This window comes from Macaca nemestrina, chromosome 16 (genome assembly GCF_043159975.1).
Source record: "Macaca nemestrina isolate mMacNem1 chromosome 16, mMacNem.hap1, whole genome shotgun sequence".
NCBI classification, from domain to species: domain Eukaryota; kingdom Metazoa; phylum Chordata; class Mammalia; order Primates; family Cercopithecidae; genus Macaca; species Macaca nemestrina.
The window spans coordinates 98,670,938-98,685,206 of NC_092140.1; the positions used below are offsets into that span (position 1 = coordinate 98,670,938).

The 14,269-nt window shown below is 37.7% G+C and overlaps 1 protein-coding gene across 2 annotated transcripts in view; it reads left to right on the top strand.

The window, feature by feature from the left end:
• Positions 1 to 14,269, top strand: part of LOC105490208 (ligand of numb-protein X 2) — a 76,310-nt gene that overhangs the window by 47,620 nt on the left and 14,421 nt on the right. For both annotated transcript variants that reach the window (XM_011755610.3, XM_011755611.2), the window contains exons 3-6: positions 4,353 to 4,600; positions 6,103 to 6,302; positions 11,224 to 11,592; positions 14,016 to 14,159. In XM_011755610.3, coding sequence (XP_011753912.2) covers positions 4,353 to 4,600; positions 6,103 to 6,302; positions 11,224 to 11,592; positions 14,016 to 14,159 — 961 coding nt within the window. The remainder of the gene's footprint in view (positions 1 to 4,352; positions 4,601 to 6,102; positions 6,303 to 11,223; positions 11,593 to 14,015; positions 14,160 to 14,269) is intronic.

The window sequence follows — 14,269 nt, forward strand, 5'->3', positions numbered from 1 at the left end:
GTTTCATTCCCTGACTCTTCCTTTTAAACATTCTGGTTAGCCTTTTATTTGTCTTCAGGCAAGCACAATCTTCAGCAATTACCTCTGATTTTTTTTTTTTTTAAACAAATGCTAAACAAATGCCCCCAGTGAAAAGGAAGTTTGCCCTGGGTGAGCTCTGAGTCAAGTCAAGTCAAGACAGACACACAGTCATGCAGGAAGCAAGTATAGGGGAAAAAAAAAATAGAAGATAAAAGACAAGTACACAATAGGGGAAGCATAGACAGGTCAGTTAATAACAGATATCTGGGAATGGGGCTTTGAAGGCTCTCCAGTCTTTGAAGGCTCTTCCAGTGTCAGCCAGCCTCCTGATTTCCACTGTGATGTGGGCTGTTGCTTTTCCAATATTCTGGGGAGGTGAGGATGGGAATAGGGTAAACTCAAATGCCACAAAGCTCTCTTTTTTTTACTGAGAGTCAGCCATTTTTCTTGCACAAATGTTCTCCTGACTGCTGTAATTCTTTGGCTAATTTCCAGAGTTCAGAAATGGTTGCTTCTGACCATTTCTTCCAGTGTCCTTACTGCTTTTATGGAGGAGAGACTTTTCACATATTCTTATTCTTAGTTCACCATTTTCACTGACGTGACTTGAATTTTTGTTTATTCCCTAGCTATTTTTATCATTTTTTCTTGATTCTGAGGTGCTCACATTCTTTCAGCGTCATTAAATACCTGGCATTGTACAGTGGTTAGTATGCATTGTTTTATTTTGTTCCTGCTGCACTACCACCCCCGCCACTACTAATGCTAATACTACTGACAATAATAGAGTGTGTTGTTACACCATGTGTTTCCTAGCGTGAACTAGCTCATATGCAGTTGTTTTCAGGGAATGATGTCACTGTAGCATACATCAAATTAGTCCATATGTAATTTTTCCTTTATGAGGAGAGCCAGAATAGTGGGAATAGAAGAATAACCTTCAGCAGGAAAGGAAAAATCCCTATTTGGGCCTTGGCTGCTGCAAGAGCATTTTGATTTTATTTTAAGAAAATTAAAAACCACACCTACATGTCCAGATCCCTCCCTCAGGAGGTGCAGCCCTCAGCCCATGGCAGGTCGCACTGCCTCAGCAGCCCAGTGTCTCAGAGCCCCGCTTCCCTCTGTATGCTCTCAGCATGTGCCCACCTCAGTCTAATTAGATGTCGCATGCTGTTCTGTTGTTTTTATTTATTTTTGATATCCTCTGTACTAGTCTCCTGCTACACTGAGTCACCTGCCTGAATAAACCAAGTCACCTCCCCCAATGCAATTTCAGTTTGTGTTCTTAAATGCTCCATTTCCAAAGATGGATAGGTTTTTGTTTTTGTGATTTCTGTTTTTTGGTGATCACTAAGACCCTTCTAGCCCCAACGTTCTGTGATTGTGTTTCTAGGTACAAGTTTTTGGCAGAAATTCAATTTATATTTTCCCAAGGCCTAGAAAAAGAATACCATATGAATGAATTTAGTATGATACACTGGAAAGAACAGAAGCTAGAAGCCTTTGAAATCAGATCTGAGTTTGGATTATGGCTCTGCAGTTTAATAGCTGTGTGAGGTTGGCTTAGTTGGTTCAGTCTCAAGTTTCCCATTTGTTAAATGAGGATAACAGAGTAATTGTGAGGATTTAATGAAATAATGTATATAAAGGTTGTTACATAAGTGATTGGCACAAATTAGGCACGCCACAAATGTTGAGGTTTTCGTTTCTCTTTCAGTTCCAAGTACTTGCAGCTTGAGGGATGATGGCTCTGAGTTGTCTGTAGTCATGAGCTTTTTTCTGTCCAAGCCTGCTCTGATCTACTCATTCCCTAATAGTTTTTTTTTTTTTAATGTAGCTGTGTTGAGATGTATTTCACATATCATAAAATTCACCTATTTTATAAATTCATTATAAATTGCCCACTTTAAATAAATTCATTTTATCTAAAGTGTGCAATTCAGTGCTATTTAGTGTATTCACAGAATTATGTGACCATCATCACAATCCAATTTTTAGAACATTTTCAGCATGCCTAAAAGAAACCCAATACCCATTAGCAGCCATTTCCCATTCCCCGATACATAGGTTTGGAGTGTCTATCCCAACTCTTTTTTTCCTTTAAGCCCTGTTGCAGTTTTTTGTAGAATGCATATATTATGTTAAAAGAAATGTATGTCGTATAATCTGGGCTTTTGCCCTTATCAGTGAAAGTGTTCTTTCCAAGGTTATCTTCTAATTGCCAAGTCAACCAACACTTTTTGGTCCTTATTTTATTTGCCATTTCTGTGGCCATTTGCACTATTGGTCACTTTTTGTTATTGTTGACACACTTATCTCCCTGGTTAAGTTTCCACTCTTTGTCTCATAATCTCCTTCTCTCTAGTTGTTCAATCTTATCTACTCAGCCGGTCCATCTCATTTAAATATGGGTTTTCCCAAAGGTGCTATCTATAGCCTTCCTCTTCTAATGCTGAGTGACACAATTTTTCCGTATTTTTACATGATATCATTTTTAATATTTTTCTTTAGTTCCTGTTAGCAGTTTGCTGTCTCACTGGGAATGTAAGTATACCTGTTACTTTCTCTAACAACTTTAGCTTTTCCTTTTAAAAGTTATTTTTGTGTTTAATAACTATAAGATAGGCCTTATAATTATTTCGTTCGCGAAGGTGTAGAGTTGTTACCTAGACTGATTCCCAGGTCTACGTAATCTGTTTGTATTTCCTCTTCAGTTCCTGTTCCTGGTTCATTTTTTCCATTGAAGACAAGCTAGTCTTGTGTAGATATCTGTGGATGATGTGATTTTGTAAATTAAATCTTTATCTGTCTTTTCAGCCATATTATTTTTATGGTCCAACTTTTGCCTCAACTTTTCTTTGAATAAAATATTTTAAAAATATATTTCGAATTAAACCTGCTTGCTTACTTGACAAAAGTAATTTTTTTCATAATCTAATTTTCAAAAATACTTGTCAGGCCCTTGCAAGAGCATTCCCTGGAGTGCTATACAGCAACACAAGGAGCAAACCATTTGTCCCACTTCTTAACAAGGCATAGAACAAACAAGAAATGAGAGAAAGGTGAATAAAGACATTTCATAGTGAATCCCTTTCAATAACTTGAAATCTGGGATTTAAAAGAAATCTTTAGTTCAGAAGTGAAAATGTATTACTTTTAGAGTTAAGCAATAGCTTTTAGTTTTAACTGAATTTAATTCTGTACTTTATTGTGTTAGAAATTTTGGATTTTTAAAAATGTTGTTGAGTGAAGGTCTGCAACCCTCTGCGTAAGGTCTGTGATCACCCATCCTACCAAGTGTTACTGCAGCTATTTACAGCCAAAGCAGGTGGCATCTGTAGTCGTGGTAGGCCTCGACTCTACATGTGTCCAACTTTCCTTCACTAATCTTCTTGTCCTCCTCCCCTCCTTCAAACTAGGCGGTATTAGGCACTGTCCAATCAAGGTGTCCAATAGAAAGACACTGGCCCCTTGACATCATTTTTAATATTTGTTATATAGAGCCTTTATTTAAATATTTCCTTGATTGTAAGTTTAAAAATTAAGTGTCCATCTGCTCCTTTTGTTTGCTTAAATAAGCAGAAACAAAGAGGTTAACAGTTGTGATTTCTGGGTGTTTATGTAAGTTTCCCAAGTACTTGGAATATATTCTTCAGTTTATGTAGCATATCAATAATTCTATTGAAATTCTAATTTCACAAACTAGGAGACATATTTTTCTTTCCATGTCTATCATAAAATAAATTATATGGGTCTTTCCTGTGCCTTCCTGTAAGTTGTAAAGCTTCAGAAGTCTCACTACCGACTAATTAATGAGCGTGTCTTGTGTCTGTGAAGAGTGTAGAAGCATGGTGGCACAATCAAGGTCTAAGTCAGGATGCAACCACTTGTGGGAGAAGACTGCTGATTTCACTGCTGTGGTTAAACCATTTAACCTGGAAAGGGGTTATATAATCAGAATTGCAGAATAATTCTTGCAGTACCGAGATGACTATGAGGGTGCTTTCTGGTGACAAGTATATACCTGCATACAATTTTTTACTGACGTATTCTTTGAGATACATACCAAACCATTGTTCATGCTAATACCTTCTGTTCTTGATTATCTGCTCTATGGAGCAGTAAGAACTTAGTGTGAGTGGAGATTAGGATCAGGACTATGTACTGCCTGTAGGTACTTCGAGCCTCTGGTTCTGTTTGTGTAGAAGCTGTGGCCACTGTTTTGTTGTGGTACGAGCTATTAGTCTCCCTCCCTGTTTTGTTTGTTTGTTTGTTTGTTTGTTTGTTTGTTTTCAAAATCATCTGGAAACCATCTGATATTCTTTTTCTAGATGTCCTGGAGCTTCTCATCGGAGAGTTGCCCTGGAGAAAAGGAAAACTAGTAGAACTCAGGCAGAGATTGAGAATGAAAATGGGCCCACTCTACTAGATCCTGCAGGTACCTCATCTCCAGAAACAGACTGTGTGGGGACAGGCGCAGGGCCTGTGGAGCGACACTTGGCGTCAGCGTCTCTTCCCGCGTGGAGTGAGGAGCCTGGCCTCGACAACCCTGCCTTTGAGGAGAGCGCCGGAGCTGACAGTACGTGTGCGGCAACTCCTTGTGTATTTCATCTCTGTTTCCTCTCTTCCCACCGCTTGCCCAACGTGTGCTTTTTTCTTCTTTAAAGAAAAAAAATTTTTTTTTTTTTTTTTTTTGAGACGGAGTCTCGCTCTGTCGCCCAAGCTGGAGTGCAGTGGCCGGATCTCAGCTCACTGCAAGCTCCGCCGCCCAAGTTTACGCCATTCTCCTGCCTCAGCCTCCCGAGTAGCTGGGACTACAGGCGCTGCCACCTCGCCCGGCTAGTTTTTTGTATTTTTTAGTAGAGACGGGGTTTCACCGTGTTAGCCAGGATGGTCTCGATCTCCTGACCTCGTGATCCGCCCGTCTCGGCCTCCCAAAGTGCTGGGATTACAGGCTTGAGCCACCGCGCCCGGCCAAGAAAAATTTTAAAAATAAAACAGGAAGAAAAAAAAAGAAACTTTATTGAGATATAATTTATATACGTCATTCACCCTTTTCATTGTACGATTCTAACAGTTTGCATTTTAGAAACAAATCACAAATCTTACCCCAGAGGCAGATGATTCTAACCCATCCCTTTTCTGTTGCAGTCTGTGAACTCCCTAGTCATTCACATGGTTATTACCGTCTGTGTGTCTGTGTTCAGAAACTTGTTTGCTGCTTGTCATAAGTCAACATCAAGAACAACACAGATGCTTTTCTGTGTCAGGTGCTGTGCGAAACATTTTATATGTATTAGCTATTTAGATGCTTGTAACATTTTAAGTTTGGGTTTTGTTTTTTTTTTTTTTTAACAAGAAAACTGAGGCTTGAGAGATGAATTGGTCAAGTTTATACAACCAGTAAATGACTGGGTTTGTATTTGACTCCAAGACCATGCTTCTCACCATTATACACCTCTGGTACCAGCCACTGCTCTATAACCCACTAGGAAATTAACAGAAGGCCTGTAGTCATGGGTCTTGGGCATATCATGGTAGTGGGCCCTTGATATTTCCTTTTAAAAATGATTTTCTTTTTCCAAGCTCTACTAAAAATTTGAATTTTTCCTGCTGCAACTATGCGCCTTCTTCATTTCCTACGTATCCGTTCAAGACCCACCGCTTCTTAGGCGCTTGATGTGGCTACTCTCTCAACACCTGTGCTGTTTCTACGCCACAGAGCTAGTGTTTCCTTTGTACTGCCTTGCATTATGTACAGTTGTTTCGTGGTCCAAACTTTCACTCATCAGTGAGGACTGGATGACTTTCTTTTCATATTTCTTAATCAAATCACTGTGTTGTCCCTAGTGATCTGATATATAGTAGCTATTTATTATTTACCGATCACTTTCAGTAGAGAAAATTTTTAGATAATCTTAACAACAGATATTTTGTCATTTTGTTTCTTATCCCATGATACTGCTTAGCTGTTAATCATGTATTAATGTGACATATTTACCTGAAGATAATCAGAATATAAATTGTTGGGTTTTTTTTTTTAAACATCTGTTTTTGTCTGTCTCATTTTTAACTTGGCAGCCACACAACAGCCACTTAGTTTACCAGAAGGAGAAATCACTACGATTGAAATTCATCGGTCCAATCCTTACATTCAGTTAGGAATCAGCATTGTGGGTGGCAACGAAACACCACTGATTAACATTGTCATCCAGGAGGTCTATCGGGATGGGGTCATTGCCAGAGACGGGAGACTTCTTGCTGGAGACCAGATTCTTCAGGTATCAGTTTTAATTATTCTGTTAACTTGTGCCTTTTTGTTCTATTCTTAACACTTAAACCTTAGAAAATTGTGGTGTTGTGGAACCTAAATTATATATAGGTTAGTTTTACTGTTTCTATATGCAAAACATCAGAATTTATCTGTAATTTGTGTTGTTTTCCCATATACACAGAGCATTTTTTTCTTCCTATCTTAATTTTCAGTCCTGCATGCGATGTGGCTTGGCACATGATCTCAGGCTCGCTGAACTAGCTGGACTGTTCCTTGGGCTGGCTAGCCTCTCCCTGCTTGGACTTCTTGAACGGCTGTTCAAGGGTCACCTTCATCCGTGTTGAAATTATCATCTCATTGGTTTTATTTTACACCCAGTTTTCCCACTCATTACCTTCATTGTTGGATTTATCCTTTACAGGTTACTAAAATCTAGAAAAGAAGGAACTGTGCAGCACTCATAATTTATACTACAGATTATAAGATAGAATTCAGAAATCTTACAGTCATCTCCTATCAACTCCCTAATGCACTCTCCTCAGCAAACATTATAACTCTGCATTTTCAGTAATCTCCTTCGCTCCCCTTACTGGTTGCCCTTTCAGAAGATGATCTTTAAGAAGAAACAGGTATTCTCCAAAAATAACTAGCGTGGGACAAGATATTTTATTAGAGGGCAAGTTGAGATGAGGGGAGGAGGATGGTAAGAGTTCTACGACATCAGAGTTGATGTTAATACTGGCCTGGACTATTTTCATCATACAAAGGTGATAATAATTGAAGCTTAAAAATGGATAACTTCTAGGAGAGAGAAGAAATATTCATGAACAAGAAAAAATGTCTCCTGTCAACCTAAGCACAGGGATTCCTCTCTCTCCTTGGGTTTGTGGTTCAGTCCTTCACCATGACCTGTTGATATCTACCCGCTACTTCCATTTTGCTGCCACTTCTTGAGTCTAGGACTTCTCTACTTCATATCTAATTTAGTAGAATACCCTATCATATACTTCTGCCTCCCAACTCTTCTCCCTTAAATTTGAAACAATCACTGCCAGGTGAATACATCAGTAACCCTGCTTGCCTTGCAAAGATTCAACTAGAAGGTCAAGTCCAGACTGATTAATAGTCAGGGTCCTCCGTGGTCTCTTCTACAACCCGTCTTCTTAATCTCAACTCTTCATTTCAGGCACACCAGCTCATTCATTTCTCACAGCGTTCTAGGCACTGTACTAGTTGCTGGTGGTACATTTCAGAGCAAAATACTGACCTGTCCTCATGGAACATACAGTCCAGTGGAAGAGCCAGACATAGCAGTCTTCTTCCTTTCCTGCAAACACCTTATTCCCACATTGCAGCCTGTCTTCATCTCATGCGCCAGTTTGTTCACCTTCATCCTTAAAGCTTTTTGTTCAGTCATTCTCCCCCACACTGATTCCTCCTACCTTAGTTATTATTGACATTCATCACTTTTCTCTTCATCACTTGGCACGTGCTCAGTTACAGTGAATTGTTTGAACATTTTATGTATGTAGGCATGATCTAAGGTAATTGCAACCACCCTAAGGTACAGATTATGATACAGATTTCTCATAGCTTGTAATAAGTGCTCAGAAAATACTTACTGAGTCAATAAAAGAGTGAATTTGAATAGAACATGCTGTTGGGAATAGCCATCTCCTTTATTAGAATGAAAACTTGGTTAGGATTTTTAGTTCTTGAAAAGAAATCTCTAGACTTGGGTCTGGGGGAGGCTACAAAGGCAGCCAGGACTGACCCTACTAGGGATTCTTGGGTTTGGTTTCCACTCCCACTTGTATGCTGCTTTTCATGGTGTATTATTCCTGAAAATAATTAATATCAAGCCCAAAACCCTTCCTTCGTTACCCCTAGCATGGCTGAGACAGACTGAACTTTCAGTGTTTTTTTTTTTTTTTTTTTTTTTTTTTACCAAATACTTAGACATAATAGAGGAATACAGGAATATAACTAATCCAGCTTATATAAAATCAGATTCCTGATCCAGTCATAGCTAGCTATTTAGTTATCCTAGCTGCATTTTGTGATATTAGTACTCTAGCTGCACAGGCTGGCACAACTTGTAGGACCCCTTGTATTATTTATGTCCTAGCTCCTGACTTGATTTTGCAGAGAGGGACTCTTATAACTCATTTCCCAGATTCGTCCTCCCAGACGTCTTGACACTTTGGCGATCAGGACCAGGAAAGGCAGATAGTCCTTTTCTGCAGCCCACTGAGTGCTCTTTGACTCTCCCTCTTCTGGCCTTTTTAGCTGAAATGTAAATGTACACTTATTTTTGTGTTTTGCTACTAGCCCAGTATTGTTACCATATTTATACATTTTTCATTCTCTTTTTTAATTTTCAAAGTAAAAACAAATGTTTTTATTTATATTTCTTTGAATATAACTGAGATTCGTTTAAGTTTTTTTACTAATACATTTCATCAGTGGGCTCGTTTCTATTTTAGAGAATGGTTCATTAACACAACTGAATCTTTAGACCTCAAAAGATTATAATTATCTGAAATTATCAACCATGTTTTTGGGAATTAATTCGGAGTTATAAAGTCTACATTGTAGAAATTCCACTGCATTATTACTGTTTACGGTAACCTGTATACTAATAACTCCACTAATGGCAATCTTACATCTAGTTTAATGATTCAAATTGATAAGAAAGGTCTGAGCACATAACCTGATTAATGCATTCACAAAGAGTCTCTCCTGTTATAGGCCCTGACTTCTGATTGGCTTTTAACTGGTGTGTTGGAGCCAATACATAAAGCCACTCCCCTTTCCCACATGTGGACTAGTTAAGGTTATTCAAAAGTAAACACTTGGAAGGAGGCCTCTTTGGTTACCTCCAACTTTGTATAAGCTGAATAAATATAACACAGTGAGCCAGTTTGAAAATTTTGAAGAGGCAGTAAGATGGTTCATTTGCAGACTAGAGAGCTAGCTTGCATTTTCATTTTTGCAGACCATATACATAAGCAGTGTGTATGGCTTTGGTGGTTTTCCCATATTTATATATATTTATTTATATACACAAACATTATTAAATAGCCTCTTTGAAAAGAAGAACCATATGCCCTCAGAGCCTTTTGCTACTCTTAGAGTTTCATGTGCAGCCTCTTTGAGCAGTTTTGAAGAAAAAAAATACTGCTATTATAAATTACCTCAATATCATTATTATTAATAAAAGTAATATAACTTAGAACATTATTAAGAATAAGTATTTTCAGTTTAATGAAGTCATCAGTAATGTGGGCATTTTCAGTTCTGAAGGAAAATAATTACAGCTGTTGATTGTATCGATTAAAAAAACACATTTAGCTCAAAAATGAGATAGTTTGCTGGGTTGATGTTATTTTTACGAAATCTAGAAACAATATTTTATTTGCTTTATCTGAATTTCACCGGCAACCATGCATTCCTGGAGGAAAAATATTTTTCCAGTTGTAGAATATTCCCCAGCCTGTTTCACAAAGATGTGATGAGGCTGCATATTTACACATGGCTGGATTTTAGTCAGACATTTTGTAAAGTCATTTGTGATATGTGTGATATGTCTGAATGTAAGATAGAAAAATGTGAACCTACAGGTAGGGTAGCTTTTTAGCTAAATAGCTGGAAATGGTGGTTTAACTAATGTATCTATGTCTGCCTGGATTTTTAGAAGCTGCTTTCTAAATATAATAGAACTTCAGAAGTTCCATTTGACCTTGTATTATTCAATACTTTTACCAAGGACTTGGATGACTACCAAATTCATAGATGTTGCAGACTTGGGAGAAAGCAAGTTTGTGTGTAACATCTGTGCATTTGGTGATTGAATTCTGAAAGATGTTAATAGGTCAAAATCAACAAAATTCAAAATAGTAGTATTTACAACTATCAATCCTAAGTAAATAGGAAGAGGGGAGTCTTGCCTAATGTGGATTTGTGTGAAAAAGATTTAAGAATTTTAGGTGATCATAAGCACCTAACTCAGAGCCTGTCATATAACAGATGGTCAGAGGATGTTGGTTTCATCTCAGATCTATTCAGAGAAGAACTCTAATTGTGATAAATGCTAAGAATCATGCTCATCTCTTGTAACTAAAGAAATAATTGAAGTTAGGTGTATTTTCTAAGTGCTGTTACATATCCAAGGATCAGTCACTATACTTTTTTCAAGGTTATAAAGGTGGATACATAAATGTTATATGACTATTGAATAATGCATTAGATATACATTCTATTTTACTTTTAATGGTAAAAGCTGTAATGACTTTTGCACCAGCCTAATACTTGTGTGCTGAGGAATTAGAGTGAAATTACAATTAACCTGGTTTTCTTTCAAGTAAAAGTCACTTATCTAAAATAAGGTTGTATACCTGGAATGTGCTACTTTCCTTAAAATAACAATTTATTTTCTCTAGCTTAAGTGTATTTAATTTGGTAAAAGCAAATTTGTAATCTAGTAAAACTTAAATTTGTGTTCCACTAGAATTAGTATTTATTTCATTAGCACTTGCCGCATGTTGATCTGTTCATTCTCATACTGATCACATGAAGTAAAACACATTTTACAGATGAGAAGACTCATCTAGACAAGTTCTATAATTTGCCTAAGGTTATCAGTTACTAAATGATAGTACCTAGGACTCTAATTCAAGACTGTCATTAAAGCCCGTGATCCTAGCTACTCTTGTCTCCTTGATGCTAATCATTGTAAGTTAATATTAGAAACTCTATTTTTAAATGTCTTTAATGTGCTTTTCTTTGTAAATAATGATTGTATAGCATTCTCACCATACTTAGCACTCTCACAATACTTAGTGTCCCTTGGAAATGTTACATAAACGTTCCTACAAATTGGAAAAATGAAAGGTTGTCACAGTTTGGTCACAATTCTTTTTTTCTAGGTCAACAACTACAATATCAGCAACGTGTCCCATAACTATGCCAGAGCTGTCCTTTCCCAGCCGTGCAACACACTGCATCTTACTGTGCTTCGAGAGAGGCGCTTTGGCAACCGAGCACACAACCATTCTGATAGTAACTCTCCGCGAGAAGAGATTTTCCAAGTGGTTCTTCACAAACGGGACTCTGGTGAACAGCTTGGCATTAAATTGGTGCGAAGGACAGATGAGCCAGGGGTTTTTATTCTTGACCTGCTGGAAGGGGGGTTGGCTGCGCAGGACGGCAGGCTCTGCAGCAATGACCGAGTGCTGGCCATCAATGGGCACGACCTGAAGCATGGAACTCCGGAGCTTGCTGCCCAGATTATTCAGGTAAACCCTCTGGGCCTTCATTCCAAAGGCTTGGCTGAAATGATCGTATAGCAGTATTTGTTTTCATTGGCCAATAACATCAGAATTCCGGGGACATTTTATATTTCATTAGAAAATCAGGTATGGCTACCTGAATTCTTTAAAATCCACACTAGTATAGCTTCATTGGAGATAGTCTTTTCTAAAAACTGTATCCCTGTGAACTTTGGGGATGATTATTTACAGAGCGTAGGCTCTACTGTTTCATACTCATTTCTCATTTGGGTCCTGGGTTCTATTATTAAGCCAGATGTAGCAGATGGTAGTGTCCACCTTTTAGAAGTGAGGAAAGGGAGGCTTAAAAGAGCTGTGATTACCAAGGATCTGACTTACCTGGTCTCTTAACTCCCTGTCAGGATCTACATAAATAGGGGAAGAGTAACTCTTATCTCGGTAGTGCTTTGTTGTTGTTTTTAAGGAATTCACGGTGTTTAAAATACATGATAAAATTTGTCCTCATAGCATCTTTGTGACGTAAGTAAAGATAGTCATTATTAGAGGACGAACATGTTTTTCACAAAAGCATGAAGACAGGGAAGTTGGAAAGTCCTCCAGGCAAGATCTACACGTTCTGCAACACGCCATAGCATTTAATGGTGTGAGCGACTTCTCCAGTGATAAGGATGCAACAAAGAGATGTTTCCCTTAAAGTCAGCAAAACAAAACACTGTAAAGGAAACCAGGAATTCTGTCCTTGAGCATCAGGAAGTAGGCTAGGCCGATAGTCATTGCAAAATGTGTTTACAACACGGAAATAACAAGGAAAATTTAAGACTATAAGAAAACCCTGGTCTCAACCCTCTTTATTGTATTGAGAGGAGATTCTGATATTGGTGTAATTTCATAGACTTGAGGTTTAAAGAAATTGGATGCCTTAAAATTTCCTCAGATTAAAGGCAACATTAGGACCTATGTCTGTGGATATCAGCCAGCAGCTGCACCACTAAAACCCAGCTCATCTTGAAAGAGCGGAGATTGGTGGGAGGGAGGGGAGAAAGGACGAGGAGGAAGAAGAAAGCTAATAGAGTTGTAGCATTTGTTTGAGTGAAAGAGTCAAGTGAGAGGCCGGATCAATAAGACAGAAAATAATAGATAGACTATATGTATTTCAGGCAACGTTTAAATTATCTAATCTAGTTCATTTATTTGGATGATTCTAACTAAATTTCTAACCAAAATGTGAAAAAAATACAGATACACAGGTAGAAAATATATTTTAAATTGTCCATGATCATATTTTATATTTGGATGTTATAGTTTCATCGTATTTTGTGCTATAATTTTCCCCAAATAATGGAAAACTGAAGTTGCTCAATTTGTTTCCTTTTGAAAATAAGTAAAAGCCTTATTGTTTTTGGATTTTAAAAAATAACATATACTCCATGTCTTAAAAGGAGACCAATAGTAAATGATTTTAGTAAGGCATTAAACTTGTTTCTCACTTATTTTCTAATGTAAGAATTGAAAATAAAGTGATTTTTTAACATTATTGACTAGAATCACGGGAGAGGTCTCCACTTTGTACCACAATTTCTTTAAAGCAGGCTATCATATTTTCCTGTAGGAATTACAGTAAAATGGCATTGTGGTCATGACGAAGAGTCAGCATCAAATAAATTAGACTTTTACTTTAAAAGGAAGCATTAAATAACTTGTAAAAATGTAACCAATGTAAACATATGTTCAAAATATGATAGCTAACAAGCCTCTAAATTTAAAACGATAGTCATGAACCTCTAAAATAATTTAACACTTGAGATGTGTGTGTCACATTCACACACATATGCTATATATATACACACACATACATACAAAGTCTTGTTATGCAGGATTTCTGTAGTCATTCTTTTCAAGAATATTGATGCTGATGTCCTGTTTTTGACTCAGACCTATAGAGGCAGAAACAAAGCTGTGCAGAATTTCATTATTATTTTGGAAGTAGCCACCATGGAAATTTATTTCAGAAGTCACAATGGACTTTAATCAAGTTTCGAAGCAGTTCTTCCTTTTATTTTCTTTCCTTTGCTCTGTCTTGCAATATCAAGGCCAACCTTGAAGATGCAAAGAAGTATTACAAGAAAAGTTACCAGTCATGGGGAGATAAGAACCCAGGCAGTGTGACCACTTTGCCTTGGTCATTTTGGAGGTGGGGTTGCAGAGGGCATGCCCAAGAATTTTGTGTGTATGTGCTTCAACTGCAGCAGTTTTAAGATATTAGCTAATGAAACGAACTCATTCCTCTTGCCACCAGGTGCTTGCAGTCACTGCCCAGATGATCCCCTGGTACCGTGATTGAGAAGTGCATTGAAAGTTATACTGTGTGTAATCTTTAAAATTACAAACATCATTAGTCACTTGTGGTAATGTATTTGTGTTTTCTCCAGGCCAGTGGGGAGAGAGTGAATTTAACAATTGCTAGACCAGGGAAGCCCCAGGCTGGTAACACCATTAGAGAAGCAGGAAATCATAGCAGCAGCAGCCAGCACCACACACCACCACCGTATTACAGCAGACCAAGCTCACATAAGGTGAGGATTTTTTTTTTATGCCACCATCAAAGGATCATCGTTACAAGCTGGCAAGATTTCATTGAAGGTTTTTTGTGTGTCAGTCATACCTCAATAAAGTAGTTTTTTTA